The sequence below is a fragment of the Hemicordylus capensis genome, chromosome 9 (genome assembly GCF_027244095.1).
Source record: "Hemicordylus capensis ecotype Gifberg chromosome 9, rHemCap1.1.pri, whole genome shotgun sequence".
Taxonomy (NCBI): domain Eukaryota; kingdom Metazoa; phylum Chordata; class Lepidosauria; order Squamata; family Cordylidae; genus Hemicordylus; species Hemicordylus capensis.
Window position 1 is genome coordinate 7,545,795 of NC_069665.1, and position 23,484 is coordinate 7,569,278.

A 23,484-nucleotide genomic window follows, 5' to 3' on the forward strand; every position below is an offset into this window, starting at 1 on the left:
GAGCTTGCAGGGAGAGGTGAACCAGGTGGCTTCCAGGAGCTGGGTGGCCTGTGGTCTTTGCACCCCTCCGCTTAATTATAGCTATGCCCCTGATGTGGACAAAAGTCAACTGAAAACAGGACCTATCTTGAGAATGGTGTTATGAAGAATTTAACATTAATTGGCGGGGCAGGGGAGGTCCCACTAAGAGATGCCCCTTTGCACACACTAACCTGCCCACGTTACTGCTTTTGTAGCCCTTCAAACACCCGCTCCAGGAACCCGTTGGTAAACAAACAAGTTATTCTGAAGATACTGTGGGTCTGTCCCGTGCTCCCTCCTCCAGAGGAAATCTGGGCAGGGGGGCCAACCCATTGCAAAGGACCTGAGGAAGCTGTGATGCGGTTACCGCTGAGTAGGTGTGCATTGGGATGCGTGCCTTGGTCCCATCCCTTAGGAGTCCCCCCATCCCCGAAAATGTCATCACTGACAATTTTTCTTCTTGTCCAGGCTCTTGTGCTCTTCGATATAGCGGGCCCCGGAGAAGCAGATGGCAGCAGCTCTGTCACACTGACAGACATGCATTTGACAAGGATCGTTGTCACCTTTAAAAGAGCAGAGAGGAGAGAAGCAGCTGTTAGGGGAGGGCTTGTTCCAGAACCAAAACTCACCCCACACCTCCCTACCCTCAGAATCATCATGGACCAGGTTTTAGGGCAGGGCTGCACAGCTTCAGTTTTCCAGCCTGCTTTGGGACTACAACTCCCATAATCCCCAGCTACAGTGGTCAATAGTCAGGGAATATGAGGGTGGGAGCCCGACAGCTGCAGGAGGGCCAAAGTTGTGCAGGCCTGCCTGAGGGCTTTCTCCAGGTTTTGCTTCGTGCATCCAGTTGTGCAATGGTTTGTCCTTGCCTAGACAAAGAAATAAGACATAAATAAGATGGTCCCCTGTCCCCAAAGGGCTCACAATCTATAAAGAAACATAAGGCAGACACCAGCAACCATCACTGGAGAGATGCTGTGCTGGGATTGGTTTGGGCCAGTTGCTCTCCCCCTGCTAAATATAAGAGAATCACCACTTTAAAAAGGTATCTCTTTGCTCAGTTAGCAGGGGTTCTCTGCTTCTTCCACCACTGTGCCTCCTGTGCATGTGGAGTGAGAAGGGCGTAGCTATAATTGAACATGGGAGACAAGTGTCCCTGGGCCACCCATGAGGTTAAGGTGCCACCCACACTGGCTAAGAAAGCCATTCTGGGGGGGGGAGTGTGAGGAGGGAAGGCAAGGGGCCCAGGGGCCCATCCTTCAACCTTGTTATGCCCCTACAGGTTGCATAGCTTTTTAACTTCCCATCCATCCCCACACTCAGAAGGTACAGCGGCACAAAGAAAGAGAATGAGAAGGTGGTGAGCTTCATGGGGAGTGGCAGGCAGGTGAGGAACATAGGAAGCTGCCATATACTGGTCCATTGGTCCATCTCACTCAGTATTGTCTTCACAGACTGGCAGCAGCTTCTCCAAGGTTGCAGGCAGGAGTCTCTCTCAGCCCTTTCTGGGAGATGCCAGGGGAATCCCCTAAGGGGGGTATCTCACAGTGCTCACACTTCTAGTCTCCCTTTCATATGCAACCAGGGTGGACCCTGCTTAGCTAAGGGGACAAGTCATGCTTGCTACCACAGGACCAGCAGGTGGTGGGTGCAGGGCGGGATGCACGGGCCACCCGAGGCCATCGCCTCTCCTCTCCCCATTAGTGATCCCACTCCGGCTCTGCCATGAGCCAGATAAGGCAGCTGCTGCTGCTGCTGCTGCTGCTGCTGCTGCTGCTGCTGCTGCAGTATTTACCCGAATAGAAGACAACTCTGGATTTAAGATGACCTCCCTTAAAATAGAGGCTAAGTACAGATTGTATTTACTTGAAAGGGACAGGACTCTGAATTTAAATCACACCCCCAGTTTCTAACATCAGAGTGTTGGAAGTGAAGGACTATGTGCTGTCTCTTGTCTCAATGACATAGGAGGACGGACTATTGAGTCAGAGGGCTAGAGGGTAAAGACATTGGTCATCCCTTCTCTACTACTCTGACACTATCCCTTTGATATGTAGATTGCTACTCTTAGGGACTTACTTACTTCCTGCTTGCCTGCCACTTCCTCTTCCCTTCTCTTCCCTTCCAGTTCCAGAGGATGCAAGCTCCTCTCTCCCTGCACCATGTGTGCAAAGATGCAGAATCCCTCTGCATCCAGCTAGATGGATAGATTAGAGATCCTATCTCTCCACTTTACTATCTAGAATGGAGTTCTCTAATAAATACTCCTTATATTGATTTGAAACTATGAACTGGCTCCAAGTTATTTTACTCTGAGCATACACGCATGCCTAACCAAATTCCGCTGTGTTGTGCCTCTGTGCACTCTGCTATAATGAATAAGGGTTTCTCCTACCAGAGAGAATACCCAACACAGAGAATGTGGGGGAAAACTAGTCTTAGATTGAGGCAAATATGGTTCTACTAGTACTAATACTGCTTTAGCTGCCAAAACAGTATTGGGGCACTGATAAGAAAGGAACAGCCCAGCTTTTATAGAGAGGTAATGGCTAGGAGAGAATGCCATGGGAGAAGCACGGCAGACTCAGGGGTGTAGCTAGGGGAGAGGGGGCCCATGTTTGCCTCTCTGCTCGTTGGCCCCTCAGAGGGAGGGAGATAATGAAGAAAATAGGGAGGGGTGAGCTGGGGGCCCTCAGGAGTTGGGGGCCCTGGGTTCTTTGAACCCATCCACTAAATTATAGCTATGTTGGAAATGGAGTTCCAGTGCATCGACCTTTTGCACCAACTATCCTAATGACCACTAGGGACATTGGGTGTAGAGGTAGCTAGTGAGGGTCTTGCCTGTCCCTGATGACCCCTGCCTATGACCCCTGCCTATGACCCTGCCATGACTCCTCATGTGCTTCCAATAGTGAGTCAGCCGTCTTCCATTCCTCCTAGAGAGAAGATGGGAACATCTCTCTCTCTCTCTCTCTCCCTACCTATTCATTATGTAGCTGATAGATAGGATCAGTCTTTCCTATCTCAAATGCACCAATCAATCTATTTAGCTTAGACTGTACAACAATCTCCATTCGTGTTCTTTAAATAACGGCAACAACTGAACTCTGCACTCTGTAACTGGAGTGGTTGCTTCCTTGGTGCTTTGCTCAGTCATCACAAACCCCAACAAGCTACACTCCGGACAGGCTCATGAAATGCACAGAAGCAGATGCTGAAGTCGTCTCACTGCAGGACGATTTCCTGAGATGGTAGTCACCGAGCCAGCCACAGTCGATTGCCCCCAGCCCCGTCTCCTATTCATACCACAATTCATGCCTATCATCTGCTCCCATTCTATTTACTTTCAAAACCCGAGGTTCGTTTGTGCCCAGGGTGGTCAGGATGCTCTGGGTGGAGGGGAGAGAAGATCGAGGAGGCTTTCCCTTGCAGCCAGGAGCTCCTTGCAGGAATGAGAACCAGGCTGTTCCGGTGTTCCTTGTCATGCAGAATCCATCTCTAGGAGTCTCGGCTTTCTAGCCCATGGCCAGCTCCCTCCAGCCAGCAGAAGCCAAAGCACCCGCCTTGCCAGGGGGTTTGCCATCCCCTCAGCAGATCAAGCCACCCACCAGGGATTCTAGACGACATCCGAAGAGCATGAGGGAAAGCGTATGCCTTGGAAGAGAAAAGAGATTGGTGGGTTTCTATTTGGACAGTAGTGTTGACCGGGGCGATGGGGGCTTGGTATTTTCAGCAGAAACCTTGCACATGTGATTAAATATCCTTTTAAATGCACAGAATTGTGGCATAGGAACATAGGAAGCTGCTATATACTGAGTCAGACCATTGGTCCATCTAGCTCAGTATTGTCTACACAGACTGGCAGCAGCTTCTCCAAGGTTGCAGGCAGGAGTCTCTCTCAGCCCTCTCTTGGAGATGCTGCCAGGGAGGGAACATGGAACTTCTGCTCTTCCCAGAGCAGCTCCATCCCCTGAGGGCAATATCCTGCAATGCTCACACTTCTAGTCTCCCATTCAGATGCAACCAGGGCGGACCCTGCTTAGCTAAAGGGACAAGTCATGCTTGCTACTACCACAAGACCAGCTCTCCTCTGGCAGAAAGTTTCCATTCCACTCCAACACTATTGCCCTTATTTGGCAGAGGAGAAAGGAATGGAGAGGGTAACATAACAGGGAAGGAATGCAGCCCAGTGGCAGAACATCAGCTTTGTGTACAAGAGCTTCCAGGTTAAGTCTCTGGCGTTTCCAGGTACCCACCGGAAACCTTGGATAGCTGCTGCCTGTCAATGTAGGCAACAATATTGAGCCAGAGAAGAGCTGGTCTTGGGGCAGCAAGCATGAAATGTCTGTCCCCTTTGCTAAGCAGGGTCCACCTTGGTTTGTATTTGAATGGGAGATGGCATGTGTGAGCTAGGGATGGGCACAAATCAAACTTTGTGAATTGGCCCCATTCAATTTGAATTTGAATTGAATTCGAATTGAATCAGTTTGAAACGGGGTCACTTTGATTTAGATTTGAATCAATTCGATTTGAATCAATTCGACCTTGTTTTGGCACCTTTTTTAACCAATCGGTGCCTGAATGGTTTTTATAAGGTACCAAAATGGTTGTGGAATCAATTTGAATCGGTTCAAATTCGAATCAGGTTGATTTGATTCGGATTAGAATTGAATTAACCTTTTATGGGGTGATTCAATTCAAATCAATTTGCACACCCCTAGTGCAAGCACTGTAAGATATTCCCCTTCGGGGATGGGGCTTTTCTGGGAAGAGCACCTGCATACAGAATGTCCCATGTCCCCTCCCTGGCATCTCCGAGATAGGGCTGAGAGAGACTCCTGCTTCTAATCCTGACAGTCTGTAGACAATACTGAGCTAGATGGAACCATGGTCTGGCTTGCTATAAGGCAGCTTCCTAAGTAATTAATGTCATGAAGCCACAGGGGGATAAGAATACAGAGAGCCGGGTCTCACGATCGATGAGACGTGGTTTGTGAAGGTAAGCAGGGAGAGCAGGCTAAGCCCGCTCTTCCCGCAGACGAGTGCAGAGGGAGCCCTGGGCGGCATACTGGAGAGACCCCCGGTGCCGGGAGGCGGCTTTTAGCCTCCCCTCCAGGGGTCTACTCGTGAGTAGCTGCGGCGCGGAACCACACAGCGGCTACTCACGATTTTTAAAAAAGCACTCCGCAAACCCAGTTTAAGGGGAGGGATTGTTTTGGTGGGTTAACTGCCGGGAGGCCACCGGGCGAGCCTGCAAGCCCAGTGGCTCCCACAATCAGCCAAAACTGGGCTAGTCTCCCTTAGCCCAATTTCGGCTGATCGTGGGAATAGCCTCAGAGACATAGGAAGCTGTAGAACTGGGAAGATGTCGAGCTGGGAAGCTGGCCACAGATACAAGTGCTCGGGAGAGACAATCAGATTGGATGTGAAAAGTACGGGAGCAGATTGCCTTCTTAAGAACATCCCAACATCCAGCATCCTGTTTCACATCCAGCATCCTGCATCCAACATCCTGTCATCCAACATCCTGTCGTCCAACGTCCAGCATCCTGTTTCACACAGGGGCTCCTGTCCACAGACTGGAAGTGATGGATCAGGCCAAAAGTCTATCTAGTCCAGCATCCTGTTTCACACAGTGGCCCACCAGATGCCCCTGGGAAGCCCACAGGCAAGGGATGAGGGCACACCCTCTGTCCTGCGGTTACTCCCCTGCAGCTGGTATTGAGAGGCATCCTTCCTAAAGCCATCCAGGCTGGTGGCTTTGTCACCACATCCTGTGGCTGAGGAGTAAAATGGTCCCCACTGGGGATCTGGGCTATCTATGAGCATCGTGGCTCTTGTCCACAGATTGGGGTGATGGAACTTTGGAGTTCTGGGAGGCAGAGGAAGCAGCAGCAACACACTCACTCGCACAGGTGATGTTGGTCCCAGAGCAGGAGTAGTCGTAGATCTTGGTATAGGGGTTGTGAAGAAAGGAATAGCACTTGGGGACGTTTGCAGCAGCTCCATAGCAGTTGTCATGGATCTGACAACACCTGTCAAGAAAGAGGAGAGCTGGTCTAAGCTTGACTTGACCCCTTAGCTAAGCAGGGTCTTCCCTGGTTGCATATGAATGGGAGACTAGAAGTGTGAGCACTGGAAGAAGATCTTCCCCTTAGGGGATTCCCCTATCATCTCCAAGATAGGGCTGAGAGAGACTCCTGCCTGCAGTCTTGGAGAAGCCACTGCCCGTCTGTGTAGACAATACTGAGCTAGATGGACCAGTGATCTGACTCAGCATATAGCAGCTTCCTATGTTCCTATGACCGGTGCCATGACCATTCAACTGCAATTCTTCAGTGGGGACTTCTCCTCCTAAGGCAGGACTGAGCTCCAGGTGGATTGGGATCTACTGGTTGCTGCCTGGGTCATTTGCAGTAGAGCAGCAAGTGTTCTGACTCCCAACAGTTTAAATACAAGTCAACAGGCAACTTTTTTTAAAAAAATTGTTGCCATAGAGACCCTGTGTGAATCTTATCTTTCTCAGCCTCAGTGTTTCTCACCTGTAAAATGGGGATATGGCTAGGTTGCCTTTGACCAGGCTTTCGTGTCACTCCGCTGGCCAGTTCTAGAATGCTGTCCCACCCAGAGTGCTGTGCATGGTTGTGATTATCATCACAACAACTCTGTGAGGGAGGCTAGGCTGGGAGAGAAACAACTGGCCCAGAATCACCATGGCTGAATGGGGATTTGAACTCAGGTCTCCCCAGTCCTAGTCTAACCATTCCAATAGCCACACCCTTGTTTAACACCCGGCTTAGCCTGTCTTTCCCCAGAACAGACTGAAGAAATATAGACCAAAGAAGCATGAATCCCAGGGCCTGTTGAAACAGCTCATCCGGAAGATGAAGATCCACTTGTCGTCCAGTTACCTTACAGCTCTCAACACAGCTTGTTTCACCTTTGTGTAACTATCATTCCCGCTTGGGTAGATCTAGCCGCCTGGTAAGGACAGCGATGGCATTTCATTTCCATTCCCCTTCATTTTTAATCACGCTGAAATTTCCTGAACACACCAGCTGACTTTCTGCTACACTAAGCTTCGATTAGAAATGTCGGGCGTGACAAGGCCTGTGAGGTGTACAAATGAGGGCTGGGAGGAACGGAGCAATTTCAACTCGGTTTGGGGCTTTAAACACAATCCGACTCCCCCCCCCACCTTTGCTTTCAGCTTGTGTCAAATTCCCCAGTGAAACTGCCTTGTTGAAGCTCAAATTTTAATTAATTCTCGACAAATCCAGGCTGAACCTGCTGCAATTGCGTCTATCCAGAAACCTGTTTCCCAGCCCCGTTTTCTTTCAGATTTGCAGCCTGCTTCACAGCAACCAGAAACCTTGGCTACAATAGAGGCGGCTCTTCCATGAGGCAAGCGGAGGCAGTCACTTCAGGTGGCAGAATACTGGGGCGCCAGCTCATGACATGGACATCCATCCCTTGCCTTTCCTGGCTTGAGCCAGTCCCACTGAATTCAGTGCAACTGCCTTCCAGTTGCACTGAATTCAGTGGGACTATTGTGGACTACTTCTTGCCTACTTAGGCAAGAAGTAGTCCACAATATGTGCATTGCAGACTTTCCCTTCCCCGGACAGTGCCACCCAGAGCTCACAGGTTTTGGAAGGAGTACCTCGCCTCACACTCCTTACAGAACTTGCAGTAACATAAGAACAGCCCCGCTGGATCAGGCCCAAGGCCCAACTAATCCAGCATCCGGTTTCATACAGTGGCCCACCAGATGCCTCTGGGAAGGCACATATTGTCCCCCTGCTAACTGGGCAAAGAGGCACCTTTTAACGTGGTGATTCTCTTTATTTAGCAGGGGGAGAGTAACTGGCCTATCCACCCCCAGCACAATATTTATTATTATTTATTGATTTAAAACATTTATACCCCACCCCTCCAGTGCACTACTGCTCAGGGTGGCTCACAACAATAAGATAGACACAGATACAATAAAAGTAATAAAATTAACTAATTTTTTAAAGTCCGATTAAAAACCACAATTATTAGGATCATATTAAAACTGAAAATTATAAAAAGCTAAAGACACTAAAGAAGCTACCAGATATAACAAAACAATAATGGAGCATTAAAAAGCCTCCTTAAAAAGGTGCATTTTGAGATGTACCTCCAGTGACTGTTGCTGGTGCAGACTTTTTTTAAAAAAAACAACAACCCATATGTAATTATTCTTCTGGTGGGGTGGTGGTATGATTGATGGTAATTCTCAAAAGTGGGCTGTAGGCCCATGTCCTGGATCCTTTAAGTAGCTAGCATCACCCCGACTCTGAGCTAATGTGCATAACCAGCCTTCCAGCTGTTTTTGGACTACAGCTCCCATCATCCCCAGCCAGAGTGGCCAGTCATCAGGGCTTATAGCATTTGTAAGGCACCATCTACCGGAGGGACAGTGTCGTGCAGCCCTGTGCTAAGCTCCGGGCCAATTCTAAACCTCTCGCCAAATATCGTTCACAAGCTCTCACACGGCATGAGGTTAGACATGACCATGATGCAGCTCGCCCGCTCACCGACGGACCTGTCAAGTTCATCCACAGGTGTCCCGGCGCCTCCAAGTCCACAGTAACATCCGTAATGGTTGTACTCGCTGAGTGGTCGGCTGCCCGGAATGGCACATCGGATCATTGTCCGGAACTGCCACAGAGCTCGTGGCATCGGGGAAGACGTCATGGCACAGACTGGAAAAGACGTAACGGTGCGTGAAGAGTCTTAGGCAAGAAGTAGTCCACTCTGTCCAGTCACTCGTCTTTGAGCTTTTTAAAAAATATATTGCTCAAAGTTAAGTCCAGTGCTAAAATGGCTTGGCAGTGGCATCCTGTAGAGCTTGGGTAGAAGAGAGCATCTAGCTGTTTGAATTTGGGAAGAATAAATGGTAACTTTGAGCTGACAAACTCTCATAGGAATATCGGAAGCTGCCATATTAAACCATTGGTCTATCTAGCTCAGTATTGTCTTCACAGACTGGCAGCGGCTTCTCCAGGGTTGCAAGCAGGAATCTCTCTCAGCCCTATCTTGGAGATGCTGCCAGGGAGGGAACTTGAAACCTTCTGCTCTTCCCAGAACGGCTCCGTCCCCTGAGGCCCTGTCTCTCTCTCTCTCTCTGTGTCTCTCTAGTCTAATAGCCCCTAGTTACAGAAGAGCTTTTTCCTTGGCAAGATGCAATGTCTTCCCTTCGGCTGTTTAGGTGGGAAAGTCCCGGAACATCCCATATAACAAAAGAGTATGCCCATGTGATTTAAGCTCAGTGGAGTCAATTGAACATTTTTTTTTTCATTGTAAGTTTTATCAGGAAATGTGGATTTTTTGTATTACTCTTCTTTTATTGTCCCTTCCTGGCCATACTGAAGCGTTTTATCTTACTTATTTATTTTCAGACCAGAATATAGCCATGAGTTTGAAGGTGGCCAAATTCTGCGTAGCTGTTTTGTAAGATCAGGCACTACCTTTTTGGCTCAGGCCTTTAAACTGGTATTTAATTAGTTAAGTTATTCGTATTAGCCCATAGCTTGGCATAGCCCATCAAGTACCACTATCTGGAATAGATGGGGGGACAGAAAAATATTATTGATGGAGTTAGTGCATGTAAATCTTGTGATTGTCTCTGGTCTCTAGCCAGAATAAAGACTACATGGGTAGGCAACACTGACTCCCCAGCTGTTGTTGAACTACATTTCCCATCATCCCCGAGCACAATAAATTGTGGCTGGGGATGATGGGAGTTGTAGTTCCACAACAGCTGGAGAGCCAAGGTTGCCTGCCCTTGTTGTAAGGCAGGCCTGCTCAACGTAGCCCCCCTCAGCTGTTTTTGGACTACAACTCCCATCATCCCCGCCACAGTGGCCAATAACCAAGGCTTATGAGAGTTGTAGCCCAACATCTGCAGGAGGACCGAAGTTGAGCAGTCCTGCTGTAGAGGCTGCCTTCTTCCCTTAGCCCACATCTTACTTGCCATCAAAGAACACACACAGGAGTGAAACCATATCATTACTCAATGTGTGGGAAGCGCTTCAATCAGCGTGAAGATCAAATTTACCATGAAAGAATCCACACAGGGGAGAAACCATCATGGTGCTCAGAATGTGGAAAGAGCTTCCGTCAAAGGCAAACCTTTGCTGTCCATCAAAGAATCCACATCTCAGACTTCTCAAACCTGGGTACCCAGATTTTCATTTTTTAAAATTTATTTTAACAATTATATCCCGCTCTTTCTCCAAGGAGCCCAGAGGTGCATGGTTATTTTTATCCTCACAACCACCCTGTGAGGAAGGTTAGACTGAGAGCTAAGTGGCTGGGCCAGAGTAACCCACTGAGTTCCGTGGCTGAATGGGGATTTGAACACAGATCTCCCAAGTCCTAGTCCAGCACTCACTACACTACACGGGCCCTCTGCTGTTGAAGTTTGGCCACTGTGGCAAGGAATAATGGGAGTTGTAGTCCAACAACATCTGGAGCCCCAAGTTTGAGAACTCTTGCCTTAGGATCTATCATTCACGAGCTTCTAGTTTTGGGCATAGCTACTTAATCTTAAATTTTTATAATAGTAAATTCCTCTCCCCAAAAGAACCTGGGACCTATAGCACATTATAGAGATATTTAGCAGATCATTCCCAAAACCCTCACTGAATTACAATCCCCAGGGAAACTGGTATTCTGCCTGGAGAAGGTCTGAAGTCCAAATACAGTCATCCTTTGCCAATTGTAGTTTTCCCAATATATTTTTGAGTATCCGCAACTGAGAAATTGTGACCGGTCTCACCAACCATAACCCTAAGAAGGGTTATCCAAACCCTTCTTAAAGCCATCCAAGTTGTTGGCTGTCACCACATCTTGTGGCAGAGAATTCCACAAGTTGATTCTGCGTGGTGTGAAAAAGTATCTCCGTTTGTTGGTCCTATATTCCTGGCAATCAATTTCATGGCAGTCATTTCTTTATGGGAAGCTGGTTACAGCAGTTAAATTGCTATCAAAGCAGTCTAAATTTGTAATGTAGGTATGTCCAAATTCACAACATATATATTGACTTGTGTGTGAGAGAGAAAGAGAATGAGAATATTCTTACCTGCCCCAAGGAGAATCAAAAGGTGGAGGAACATCTTTCTGGTTTGTGTGTTGAGCCGGAGGCCTCTCGCAGGGAATGCTCAGTATATATTTGTGTGTGTGATTAGGGCCAAATCTCCATCTTACATCAAGGTAAACCCAGGCTGGTTCATCATGTGGGGCCACTCCAGATTTACACCAGGACAAATGAAAGTAAGGCACGGTCCATCTATCAGAGCCCAACCTTGACACTTCCAACATATCAGCTCTAGAAAGTTTGAGTTCCGGGTTGTTGTTTTTTGTTTTTTGTTTTTTTATAGAGCACCTTGACAAACAGAATGCTCAAGGTTAATGTTTAAGGTAAGCCAATGGATTTGAAGCTTGTAGAGATTCGAAACTTCACTTGTCTAGAAAGAAAGAAAGGGAGGGAATATACAGTTGTTTCAGCTGTACAGAGTCTAGTCCAGGGCTGCTCAACTTAGGCCCCCCCAGCTGTTTATGGACTACAGCTCCCAGCATCCCCAGCCACAGTGGCCAGTAGTCAGGGATGATGGGAGTTCTCGGCTAACATATGCAGGAGGGCCGACGTTGAGCTGCCTCGGTCTAGTCCCATATAGGAGGCTCATTCTCACAACCCTAAGAAGGGTAGAATAAGCACCCAGCCAGGGTACGAGATCTTTGTGCATGCAAAGATCAAGATAGGCAGAGGGGAGAGTGATTGTGAGAGAGCTGGGTAGGACATGCACAGCCAACCCATATTCTGTCCCTCCTCAAATTTGGCCAAGAGTGTCTGGGCAGATTTGTTTCAAGCTCAAATCAGCCGAATCGACCAGATTCGGGTCGAATCGATTCAAATACGAATCAATTTGCACATCCCTAATAAATACCATAATGAGACTTCTGCAGCCATTGGGTTTTCAAAGCATCGAGACTTACCTTGCAGCTTTGCTGCAGCCCCACACCAAGCCTTACGGCTCTGTGAGAACAAGCGTCATGCCAACCCTCCTCTTATTTCATGCATGAATGTCTAGTGATTGAGATTTCCTAGGTGAGAACCATATTTTCACTCCGTTGAATTAAATGCCCATGAATGTAAAGGCTCTTTGCTTAAATGCTCTGTTCTGAAACTATTTTGCTGATGAACAGATCATTTAGATTTATATGTGACATTAAGGCATCCGCAAATGCCTAGAAAACTTTAGGGGAGCCTCTTTAAGATGGTGGCAAGTGCTAACTGGCATGTGGGAATGGTCTAAGGGGGGAAATCTTGCTTGCCCTCCCTGCCATTTTCATTCATTCATCAAACTTGTAGACTGCCCCAAACTTCCATCTCTGGGCGGTTTAAATTCTAGTTCCCACTTTTACTAGGAGCTTTCTCAGACAGCAAGCTTTACTCCGGGTTTTCTGCGAGGCTTTACTGCGAATTCAAAGTTGCCCAAAAAACTGAGACAAAAAGTGGTGTGTTTTTTTACCCTGGATATACATCGGGTTCCCAGATAGCTCATAGGGACTTCAGGGTAAATTTGGCTGATATGTGAATGTACACCTCCATTCCAGAGAAGAGCTGTGAACTAAAAGCCGGGTATGAAAAACTTCCAGTGGATCAAACCCTGTCTTGCCCTTCAGAAGAACTTACCAATGGGTCTAGTGACCACACCTCAGACAAACAGCACTCTCCCCAGGGGCGTAGCAAGTTTGGAGTGGGCCCAGAGACAAGGTTTTTAAATGCCCCCCCCTTACTAACACTCAGCTCATGACATAAAGAAATCTTAAATGAGGCTGAATATTGGTAACAAAAAGCATATATACATCTCCTATGTGCCAAAATGGAACATCATCCTAAAGGTTCTGTAAATTGTGGACGATGCAAGTCATTTAATGGTACTAGAGAAAGACATGCTGTTCTGGTAGTTCCAGGTCTTAACACTCACATCAGTTTCAGAGGATGAATACAACTGAAGGAAGCCCAGGCGGGTGCGCGGCTGGGGGAGTCAGTCATGTGACTTGCCTCTGGGGGTGCCCCAAGGCAGGGGGCCCCTGGACAACTGTCTCCCCTGGCCCTATTATAGTTACGCCCCTGACTCTCCCTTCTGCACTCTGGGAAATAGATAAAAGCAGGCGGAAAGAAGCAGGGCAGCTGAAGGAAGGAGCTTTGTCCATTTGCTCATACATACTCCCAGTGCTACCGGGCCACGAAATGGAAACATCGACACAGGAGGTAGGCTCACCCCCTGCTTTAAGTGGCCCAAGGCACCCGGCTCTGTTCACCTGTCTCTGAGGAACTCCACGACTTCCTGCTGTTGGGGGAAAGACCACCTGGGAAAACACACAGGCTGATAAAACTTCCACTCGCTTGCCAGAAGTTAGACATGCATAGATAAGCATATAGCACAGTGAACAAAATAGCACTTGTCCGTGAATTCAGGGCTGCGCTTTTAAAAAACATTTATATTTTTTTTAACATTTATATCCCACTCTTCCAACAAGGAGCCCAGAGTGGTATTTACCCTCACAACAACCCTGTGAGGTAGATGGGGCTGAGAGAGAAGACTGTCCCAGAGGAACCCAGTGAGGTTCGTGGCTGACTGGTGGATTGGAACCCGTGTCTCCCTGGTCCTAGCCCAACACACTAACCACTGCAGCACGCTGGCCGCCATTGGGATAGAAGAGCCCTCCAGACTACTCCCAAAGAGATCCAGAGTGGGCGGTCCCAACTCTGAATCTAGAGATGTTGCTGGACTACAATTCCCATCATGCCTACCCTCTGGGACCCAAGGTTGGGAACCCCTAATCCAGAGTAAGCACCAAGTCAATTTCCCAGATGTTTTCTGGATGCCTGGAAAATTAAATTGGACTCGGATGGGTTCTAGTACCTGGCAAGTAACTGTGACTTCAACCCCGCCCAACGCCATGTCAGTATTCTTAAAATCTGTTGAAACGGCTGTCATTAAAAAAACGTTTGTAAGACTGTATACCTGCAAGAAAGAGCCTCCTTTTATCGAACCTTGGCAGTGTTTTTTGTTAGACAGTACCGGCACAGCGGAGGAATGACTTGACTAGCAAGCCAGAGGTTGCCGGTTCAAAGCCTCGTTGGCATGTTTCTCAGACTATGGGAAACACCTATATCGGGCAGCAGCAATATAGGAAGATGCTGAAAGGCATCCTCTCATACTGCGTGGGAGATGGCAATGGTCAACCCCTCCTGTATTCTACCCAAGACAACCACAGGGCTCTGTGGGTGCCAGGAGTCGACACCGACTCGACGGCACACTTCACCTTGAATGAAATCTGCTTTTGCCCATTGAGCTTGATGTGGTAAAAGAGACTACCTCACCTATGCTAGATTTTCTAATATTTCTGGGCATTTCTTGGTGGAGCACTGCCCTCTGCTGGCCCCAGAAGATACTTGTTTCAGCAGCCCTGCCATTATCTTGACAGAGGGGTCAGTTTGTTTGTCTTAAAACATTAATTCACTACTGATAGATGTCTGAATTTTGATGTGAGCCAGGCCGGCTCACCTTAAGCCCCCCCAGCTGTTTTTGAACTACAACTCCCATAATCCCCAGCCACAGCGGCCAATAGCCAGGGATTATGGGAATGGTAGGCCAACAGTAGGGGTGTGTACAAAACTTGTTTGCTCGGTTCGGTTCGAACCGAACTGGGCATGTTCGGTTTTGTGGCACCGAAACAAACACATACACCCTGGCCTGGCTTGAATTTGAGGTGGTTCGGGGGTTCTAAACTAAAAATATATATATATTGTTTAACTCACCGCCACAACACCACGGGTCCAGTGGCCTTGGGGAGTGCTGGCATGGCCATGGGGGCTGTCTCCTTCATCTTCATCTCCCTCTGCCGTCCTCCCCGGTCCTGCAAGGGCTGTTCCTGCTCTTTTCCTGGTGGAGGTGGCATTTTGGAGGCTGGCGGCATGCATGGTTCCTGGCCATTTGCATGGCCTGGGTCATTTATTTATTTTTACATTTATATCCCGCTCTTCCTCCAAGGAGCCCAGAGCAGTGTACTACATACTTGAGTTTCTCTTTCACAACAACCCTGTGAAGTAGGTTAGGCTGAGAGAGAAGTGACTGGCCCAGAGTCACCCAGCTAGTTTCATGGCTGAATGGGGATTTGAACTCGGGTCTCCCCCGAAATAGTCCAGAACTCTAACCACTACACTATGCTGGCTCTGTCATGACCCAGCTACACAAATGGCCAGGGAGCATGCTTGCCACCAGCCTCCAAAACGGCCACATCCCTGATGCCCATCCAGCCTCTGACAGAAAAACCACTAGAGTGTCTGTCAGTGCATAAGGCCCCATCTCCAGTGCCGAAAATGACTCTTGTGGAATGACAGACCACCTCTAGGGGATTCTAAAGAATTCAGAAGCCTCTGGGGCATCCTCTCTTCTAGGTCCAGGAGGATGCCAGCCGGCTGAGAAGGACGCCTGCACTGCCTTTCGTCTGGTCAGCACCACTCCCAGCGCAAAGCTGCTTGCAGAGCAACATTGAGCTAGTGTGGTGTAGTGGTTAGAGTTTGTGACTAGGACCCGGGAGACATGTGTTCAAATCCCCACTCAGCCATGAAACTCACTGGGTGACTCTGAGCCAGTCATTTTTCTCTCAGCCTAACCTACTGCACAGGGTTGTTGTGAGGATAAACATATGTAATTTGCTCCCTGGTACCCACAAGACAGATACCCTCCTTCAATTTCATACAACTAGAGCATCTGCACCTCTGCCGGCCTGCTCCTCCCCGCCCCCCCTCCCAACCACACCGGCCCGGCCGCGGTTTCTGGCCAGCTTTCAAGCCGGCCCCTCCCATCCTCCTGCTCTCAGCAGCTAGGCCAGCGCCTCCTCATCCTGGTGGCCAAGCTCTCGCGAGAGCTGCCACACATGGGATTAGCAACGGATACACCTAGGAGAATATATAGATTATTGCAGGCGGAACAGCAGGCACATGCAAATTGTTCCACTGGGGTTTGACCGTCCAAAGTACTGGGGGCTTGACTAGGAGTATCCCTCATACTCCATGTCCATCTTGTAACTTGTGGCACTGCGTCTACCGGGAAATAGTGGTTTCTCTCAGCACCTTGGTATAGCTTGTAGTAGGTACCAAAGCTTGTTAATAACCTACCTTGCAGGGTCCTTGTGAAAATAAACATAACTATGTACACTGTTCTGGGCTCCTTGGAGGAAGAGTGATATATAAAAGCTAAATCTTGGCTTTTTATCCAGGCCTTTACCTGATTCTTTTATTGCTGCTTCTGTGTGTTTTTATCTGTGTACAGTTTTTATGTTTGTATTTTATATATTTTAAATCAGATTTGTTGTCATATTTTTAGCTTAATACTTTTAACTCTCATTTTCATTATATTTTTTTAACTTTTGGTTTGAATAAAAGGCAGTATATAAATTTAACAATAAATAAATAAATAGTGTGTAACAAGTTTTTTTTTTAATGTTTGTAGCAAGATGGTTTTGAGGACTTTATTATTATTATTTATTTATTTTATTTAATACATTTATATACCACCCCAAACATAAGTTCTCTGAGATAATGAAAGGGAAAGCAAGCTTCATTATGGCAGTATATCCCTTATTTCCTTCCTTGCATTTATATCCCACTCTTCCTCCAAGCTCAGAGGCAACTCTAAGCATCGAAGGCAGCAGGGTGAGATGCCACTTACAGTTGGTTGCAGGTACTAGAGCTGAATAAGCAATATTCAGCTTAATATTCACAATAAGATTGTGAAGGTACATACAAGCAGCTTGTGCATAAAACAATGGAATCACTGGACTTGATTGCAGAGTACGCGTCTGTGAACCCCAGAGCAAATCAAGCTCTGCCTGCATACCAGCTTCACTTAAATCATCATCATCAGATTTTATCAGACATCTCCAAATTAGGGTTATTTACTGTAATGAGCTGATTGCTCTCGGTATGGTTTTATCACTATGGTTTCACCCCAGGTGTCACCCAATTAAGCAAAATGATGTGAATGTTCTTTTAATAGCAGTGGGTGATCATAGCCCTGCAGGTGGCGGGGTCTGAGAGATGCCCCCAGCAGATGTGGGAGGGAGAAGCAGCAGTTCTGAATTTGGAAACGGAGAGGCGAAGAGAGCACCCAAATATACTTGTGTGTGTGGGCGTGTGAAGACACAGGCTCCATGCAGTTAAGTTTCACGTGCCGAACTGCCGAGAGAGATTTTGAAGTGTGATCAACAGATTACAGGACAATTATGTTGCTTGGCATATTCTTTAACTTAGGCATTTCCAGTCTTGAGTCCACAGAAGTTGTTGGATTGGAATTTACAAGTGAACAATCACTTTTTAGTCTCCTTTCCTTAAGTAAGCTTATGAGCTCATCCAGCTTTCTCACACTGTGTGTGTGTCTCCCTATCAACTTCACAATGGAACATAGGAAGCTGCCATTTACTGAGTCAGACCATAAACTAGCTCAGTATTGTCTTCACAGACTGGCAGCGGCTTCTCCAAGATTGCAGGCAGGAATCTCTCTCAAACCTACCTTGGAGATGCTGCCAGGGAGGGAACTTGGAAGGAACCTTCTGCTCTTCCCCTGAGTGGCTCCATCCCCTGAGGGGTGGCTCCATCCCCTGAGGGGAAGATCTTACAGTGCTCACAGATTAAGGCTCCCATTCATATGCAACCAGGGTGGACCCTGCTTAGCTAAGGGGACAAGTCATGATTGCTACCAGAAGACCAGCTCGCCTCTGCCTGGACCAGCCCTGCACAACTTAAGGCCTGGGTACAGATCCGGCCCATGGGGACATTTTTGATGGCCCAGGCAGTCAGCAACAGCAGGAGCCCCAAAATTTGGCATTTGTGTGGGGCTGGAAAGGTGGCCCCTGACTGAGCAAGGACCAGACTTATTTTCTGTCCTCCAACCTTGGTTAAAATTGTGGGCCCATGGTGGGCGGGGGGGGGGCAAGGACGCAACTTACTAGTAATTGCTTTAATATTTTTCTTTATAGTTAATTTTACTGCAATAATCAATGCACTGAAAATTGACTTCCCCTCCCCCATACATCGTCATGGTTGATTCTGGCTCCCTGGGACATTTGAGTTGTGGACCCCTGGCCTGAACCGATTGGAACCAAATTCGGTAGAAATGTAAGGACCCCGCAATGGCAGAGTTTGTGATGTTGTCCTCCACCCACCCCCAATTCAAGATGGCAGATGTGTGAACATTTGAGGTGCAAGTGGGAATCCACTGGGGCCAAATTTAACACAGTTGTAGGGACACCGCAACCGTGTAGTTTGCGATGACGTCCTCCATCCCCATTCAAGATGATGGATGCATGAATGTTTGCGGCGGAAGTGGGCTAACTTGTGAAGATGGAAATCATCAATTAAGATTATAGAGAAAATAGGCAGACTAGTTTATTTAACACGTTTATATACCACCCAAAACGCAAGTTCTCTGGGCAGTTTACAAAACAATAAAACAACCAATTAAAAGATTAACACATTTCTACAATTAAAATTTGAAACATTTAAACTATTAAAACACAATTAAAACAATGTCTAATTAAAAGCTTGGGTGAACAAATGCATCTTGACTGCCTTTTAAAAAATTGTTAGAGAAAGGGAGGCTCTTATTTCAGCAGGAAGTGTGTTCCTAAGCCTCAGGGCAGCAATGGAGAAGGCCCGTCCCGGAGTAGCCACCAGACGAGCCGGTGGCAACTGCAGACGAACCTCTTCAGATGATCTCAAAGGGCGGTGTGGTTCATAGCAAAGAAGACATTCTCTTAAATACTCAGGGCCCAAGCTGTTTAGGGCTTCATAGGTTATAACCAAAACCTTGTATTTTGCCCAGAAACTTATCGGCAACCAAGGTAGATCTTTTAAGGTAGGAGTGATATGGTCTCTCCGAGATGACCCAGAGACCAACCTGGCTGCCGCATTCTGGACCAACTGCAATTTCTGGACTATGTACAAAGGCAGCCCCACATAGAGCGCATTGCAGTAGTCAAGTCTGGAGGTGACCAGCAGATGTCCTACTGTTCTGAGGTCATTTATCTCCAGAAACGGACACAGCTAGCATATCAGCCAAAGCTGATAAAAGACACCTCTGGCCATTGCCTCAACCTGGGACACCAGGGAGAGTTCTGTGTCCAGAAGCACCCCCAGACTGCATAGCTGTTCCTCCTGGGGAAGTGTGACCCCATCCAGAACAGGCAGATCAAAATCATCTCCCGAGTTCCGACCCCGCACAATAAGTACCTCCGTCTTATCTGGATTCAGCCTCAGACCTCTCATCCAGCCCATCACTGCCTCCAAGCAGGCATTTAGAGCAGTTATGCCTTCGCCTGATTATATTGACACGGAGAAAAAGATGTGGGTGTCATCAGCATACTGCTAACACCCTGCACCAAATCTCCTGATGATCTCTCCCAGTGGTTTCATGGAGATGTTAAACAACACTGGAGAAAATATGGAGCCCTGAAGGACACCATACCGAAGAACAACAGTCCCCAAGGGACACCATCTGGAATCTGCCCGAGAGGTAAGAGTGGAACCACTGCAAAGCAGTGCCTCTAGTTCTCACCAGAACTTCTTGTTTAGCTTTTGAATCAGCAGCAGCTTGTGAATACAGTAGACAATGAATGGTACATAGGAAGCTGCCATATACTGAGTCAGACCATCAGTCCATCTAGCTCAGTATTGTCTTCACAGACTGGCAGCGGCTTCTCCGAGGTTGCAGGCAGGAGTCTCTCCCAGCCCTGTCTTGGAGATACTGCCAGGGAGGGAACTTGGAACCTTCTGCATGCAAGCAGGCAGGTGCTTTTCCCCAGAGTGGCCAGGGATGGACCGGGGGCACCGAGAGGGCGGTAGAATGTATGTGGGGAGGGCACCAAGTTTTGAGCAGAATAGGTAATTAAGGGCAGGAGTTGGGGTGTGGGTGGGGTGCACCTGGAATATGCCCTGTGGGCCATTCCAAGCCTGGGAGTGGCCCCATCCCCTCAGGAGAATATCTTACAGTGCATGTAGTCTCCCATTCAAATGCAAACCAGGACCCTGCATAGCAAAGGGGGCAATTCATGCTTGCTACTACAAGCATGCAACACTCAGTAATGCAACACTCAGCAACACTCAGTAATGGAGTGAGTAGTACAAAGCAATTTGTGGTCGGAAAACTGGAGCTCCACAAGCACACCCCGGCTTCATCTGTAGAATGATGTATTTCATAGGAACATAGACAGTTGCCATATACTGAGTCAGACCATTGGTCTAGCCAGCTCAGTATTGTCTACACAGACTGGCACCAGATTCTCATGTACATTTTGTCCTACTAATTTTAAGAATTGGGAGGGGGGAGTGCTGGTACTTCTGGTGTACGTACTAGAGAACACAAGTAAAATAGCAGGGAGATACTAGATATGTAGCTGCTAATTTTGGTGGTGGCCCAGAGTTTAAGTTTGATCATGGTAGGGCTGGGAGAGACTCTTGCCTGAAACCTTGCAGGAGGTTTCCCCTAACCCCTGCTAACTGAGCAAAGAGACACCTTTTAAAGTGGCAATTCTCTTCTATTTAGCAGAGGGAGAGCAACTGGCCCAATCCAACCCCAAGACAGCATCCCTCCAGTGGCTGTTGCTGATGTCTGCCTTATGTTTCTTTTTAGAATGTGAGCCCTTTGGGGACAGGTGGCCATCTTATTCATGTATTTAAAAAAAATATATCAACTGCTTTGAGAACTTTGGGTGAAGAGTGGCATATAAATATTCATCGTTGTTGTAGTTTCAGAAGCTGCTGCCAGTCAGTGTTGACAATACTGAAATAGATGGAACAATGGTCTGACTCAGTAAAAGGAGGCAGCTTCCTGTGTTTCAGATCAGGTGCTACTGAACAGGACACAGCGAGGGAAAGTGTGCCCTTCCCCAGTCACAAGCCTGCGGTCGCCAAAAGGATCTTGTGACCAACCTTTTCTTAGAAAAGCAGAGAGCACACCTGTTGCCTAACAAAGCTAACCGTTGACTCTGCTGCCAGCTACTGAAACCTTTCACAGTCTGTTCCAAGAATATGTTATGTTAACCTTGGCCACGGAACACCTTCGACAAAACTAAGGGTCAAGCAGAACCGCCCCCCCCCCCCGTCTATACTTAGGGGCATTTGTGTAAAAAGGCAGCCTGTCTTTATAACAGCCCATCTTCTCCCGGGACTTGGCAGGGAAAAGTCTTTTATGAGCCAATTATTCAACAGAGTAAATGAAAAGGTAAAACTCAGCAGCTGATCTGGCACATTCCTCTTGGGTGACAGAGAACCACCACTGCTGAAATGCTGGGAAACAAGAGTTCCTGTTTCATGAAACCGTCCCGTCTGGTCCCTGTAGCCCACAGCCATCCAAGCGTGTGTCAGGTTATGCCCTAAATATTCACGCTTCTCTCTTTGCAAAAGTCTTCCCAGGGCTTTCCTTGAAATTAGTGGGGAAGGACCTTAGGAGGCTGCCTTCTACTGAGTCAGACCCCTGGCCCAGCTAGCTCAGCATCGTCTACACTGACTGGCAGCAGCTCTCCAAGGTTGCAGGCAAGAGTCTCTCCCGGCCCGGCCCACAGAGGGAGGGCAAGCGATATAAAACGGCAGCCAAGAATGAAGTGAGCTGCAGTTCCAAGAGCCGGAGAGCCTTAGGGTTAACCACCCCTGCTCTAGGGGTTGAAATGGGACCCGTTCCCAGCCCTACCTGAAATTGCCAGGGATCGAACCCTGGGGCCTTCTGTGTGCAAAGCAGATGATAGGCCACTGTGCCACGTGATGCTTTATCGGCAATACAAGGTGCTCTCCATGTAATCCAACCCACTCCCTTCTTGGCAGTTTGCAGCTGCAAAGAAAAACAGTCCCAGTTAATCCAAAGTAGAGGACTGTGCTTGCTGCGATCCAGCACTACTGATCAGCGTTCCCCCCATCAGGGATCCCCAGAGGTTGTTGACTCCAGTTCCCAGAATCCCCAGCTGCAATGGCTTTTGCTTGGGGATCATGGGAGTTGTAGTCAACATCTGGGAATCCCCTTGGAGGGAACATGGCTACTGAGGTTATAGACTGAACCGGTCTCCCTTAAGGACAAACGTCTTACAGGGAAAGGTAAGCTTCATGGTCCAGCTCTTGAATTTCCAACTCCTGTGTGGCTGGGGGTGATGGGAGTTGTAGTTCAACAGCTGGAACACCAAGGTTGCCTATCCCTGCCTTACTGTATAGCAGGGGATCCCAAGCAGTGGTACTCCAGATGTTGCTGGACTACAATTCCCATCACCCCCAGCCACAACAAACATATCTGGGGATGGTGGCAGTTGTGATTTAGCAACATCTGGAGTACCAGCAGGGAACACCCTTGCTGTATAGCATGCAGCTTGGCTTGCCTGAGTAATTTGGAGCCATCTGCTTTGGGCGGCATCTGGGAATCACACCGATAAGCTCCTATAGGAAAGAAACTCCATAGCCCATAGAGAGGTAGAATGTCAGGGAGGAAAGTTAAACCGTTCTCCTTGAGTTACTAGATGTCTACATGCAGGGAGATCATGATTGTGGGGAAGTGTCCAGGCTCAGGCTTTTGAGTGCATCAACAGGGATACAGGTGATCCAGCAGAGATTGCATCGTTTATACAAGGAGAGGAGAGCTGGTCTTGGGGTAGCAAGCATGACTTGTCCCCTAAGCTAAGCAGGGTCCACCCTGGTTGCATATGAATGGGAGACTAGAAGTGTGAGCCCTGGAAGATATTCCCTCCAGGGGATGGAGCCGCTCTGGGAAGAGCATCTAGGTTCCAAGTTCCCTCCTGGCAGCATCTCCAAGACAGGGCTGAGAGAGATTCTTGCCTGCAACCTTGAAGCTGCTGCCACCAGTCTATGCAGACAATACTGAGCAAGATGGACCTGTGGTCTGACTCCGTATATGGCAGCTTCCTAGGTTCCTATACTTCCAAAAGGCTTTTGACAAAGTCCCTCATCCAATATTCTGGAGTACCCTTTGCAAAACAGGCATTCATGTGGATTTGATCCACAACTAGTTAAAGACCAGGAAGCAGAGGACTGGAATTAGGTTTTCACAAGCAGAGATCTGGCATGGCACAGTGGTTAGAGTGTTGGACCAAGACCAGGGAGATCTAAGTTCAAATCCCCATTCAGCCATGAAATTCACTGAGTGACTCTAGGCCAGCCACTTCTCTCAGAGCCTAGCCTCCCTCACAGGGTTGTTGTGAGGATCAATTTAACAGCATACACTGCTCTGGACTCCCTGGAGGAAGCACAGGATAAAAATGTACAAACAAAGGGAGCCGAGCAGTAGGTCCCAAGGAATTGCACTGAGGAAGGTACCATTTAACATGTGGTGACCATTCAAAGTAGTTCCGAATGGAGAA

General features: G+C 48.0%; 1 protein-coding gene across 1 annotated transcript; it reads right to left on the reverse strand.

The window, feature by feature from the left end:
• Window positions 1-462: 462 nt before the first annotated feature.
• Window positions 463-15,045, reverse strand: LOC128334466 (phospholipase A2, minor isoenzyme-like). The gene is made up of 5 exons (XM_053271332.1): window positions 14,888-15,045; window positions 13,384-13,412; window positions 8,597-8,756; window positions 5,932-6,059; window positions 463-584 (listed from the first exon to the last, which is right to left on the reverse strand). The coding sequence occupies exons 1-5, from the start codon at window positions 15,043-15,045 to the stop codon at window positions 463-465; spliced, it is 597 nt and encodes a 198-aa protein (XP_053127307.1).
• Between the last annotated feature and the right edge of the window lie 8,439 nt (window positions 15,046-23,484).

Excerpts from the sequence above, each read along its gene's own strand:
- LOC128334466 (XM_053271332.1), bottom strand. The coding sequence starts at position 15,045 with ATGCCGCCAGCCTCCAAAATGCCACCTCCACCAGGAAAAGAGCAGGAA. Across the intron at positions 8,757-13,383 it reads GTGGAGTTCCTCAGAGACAG|TCTGTGCCATGACGTCTTCC; the intron begins GTGAACAGAGCC and ends CGTCTTTTCCAG. Across the intron at positions 585-5,931 it reads GACCAACATCACCTGTGCGA|GTGACAACGATCCTTGTCAA; the intron begins GTGAGTGTGTTG and ends GCTCTTTTAAAG.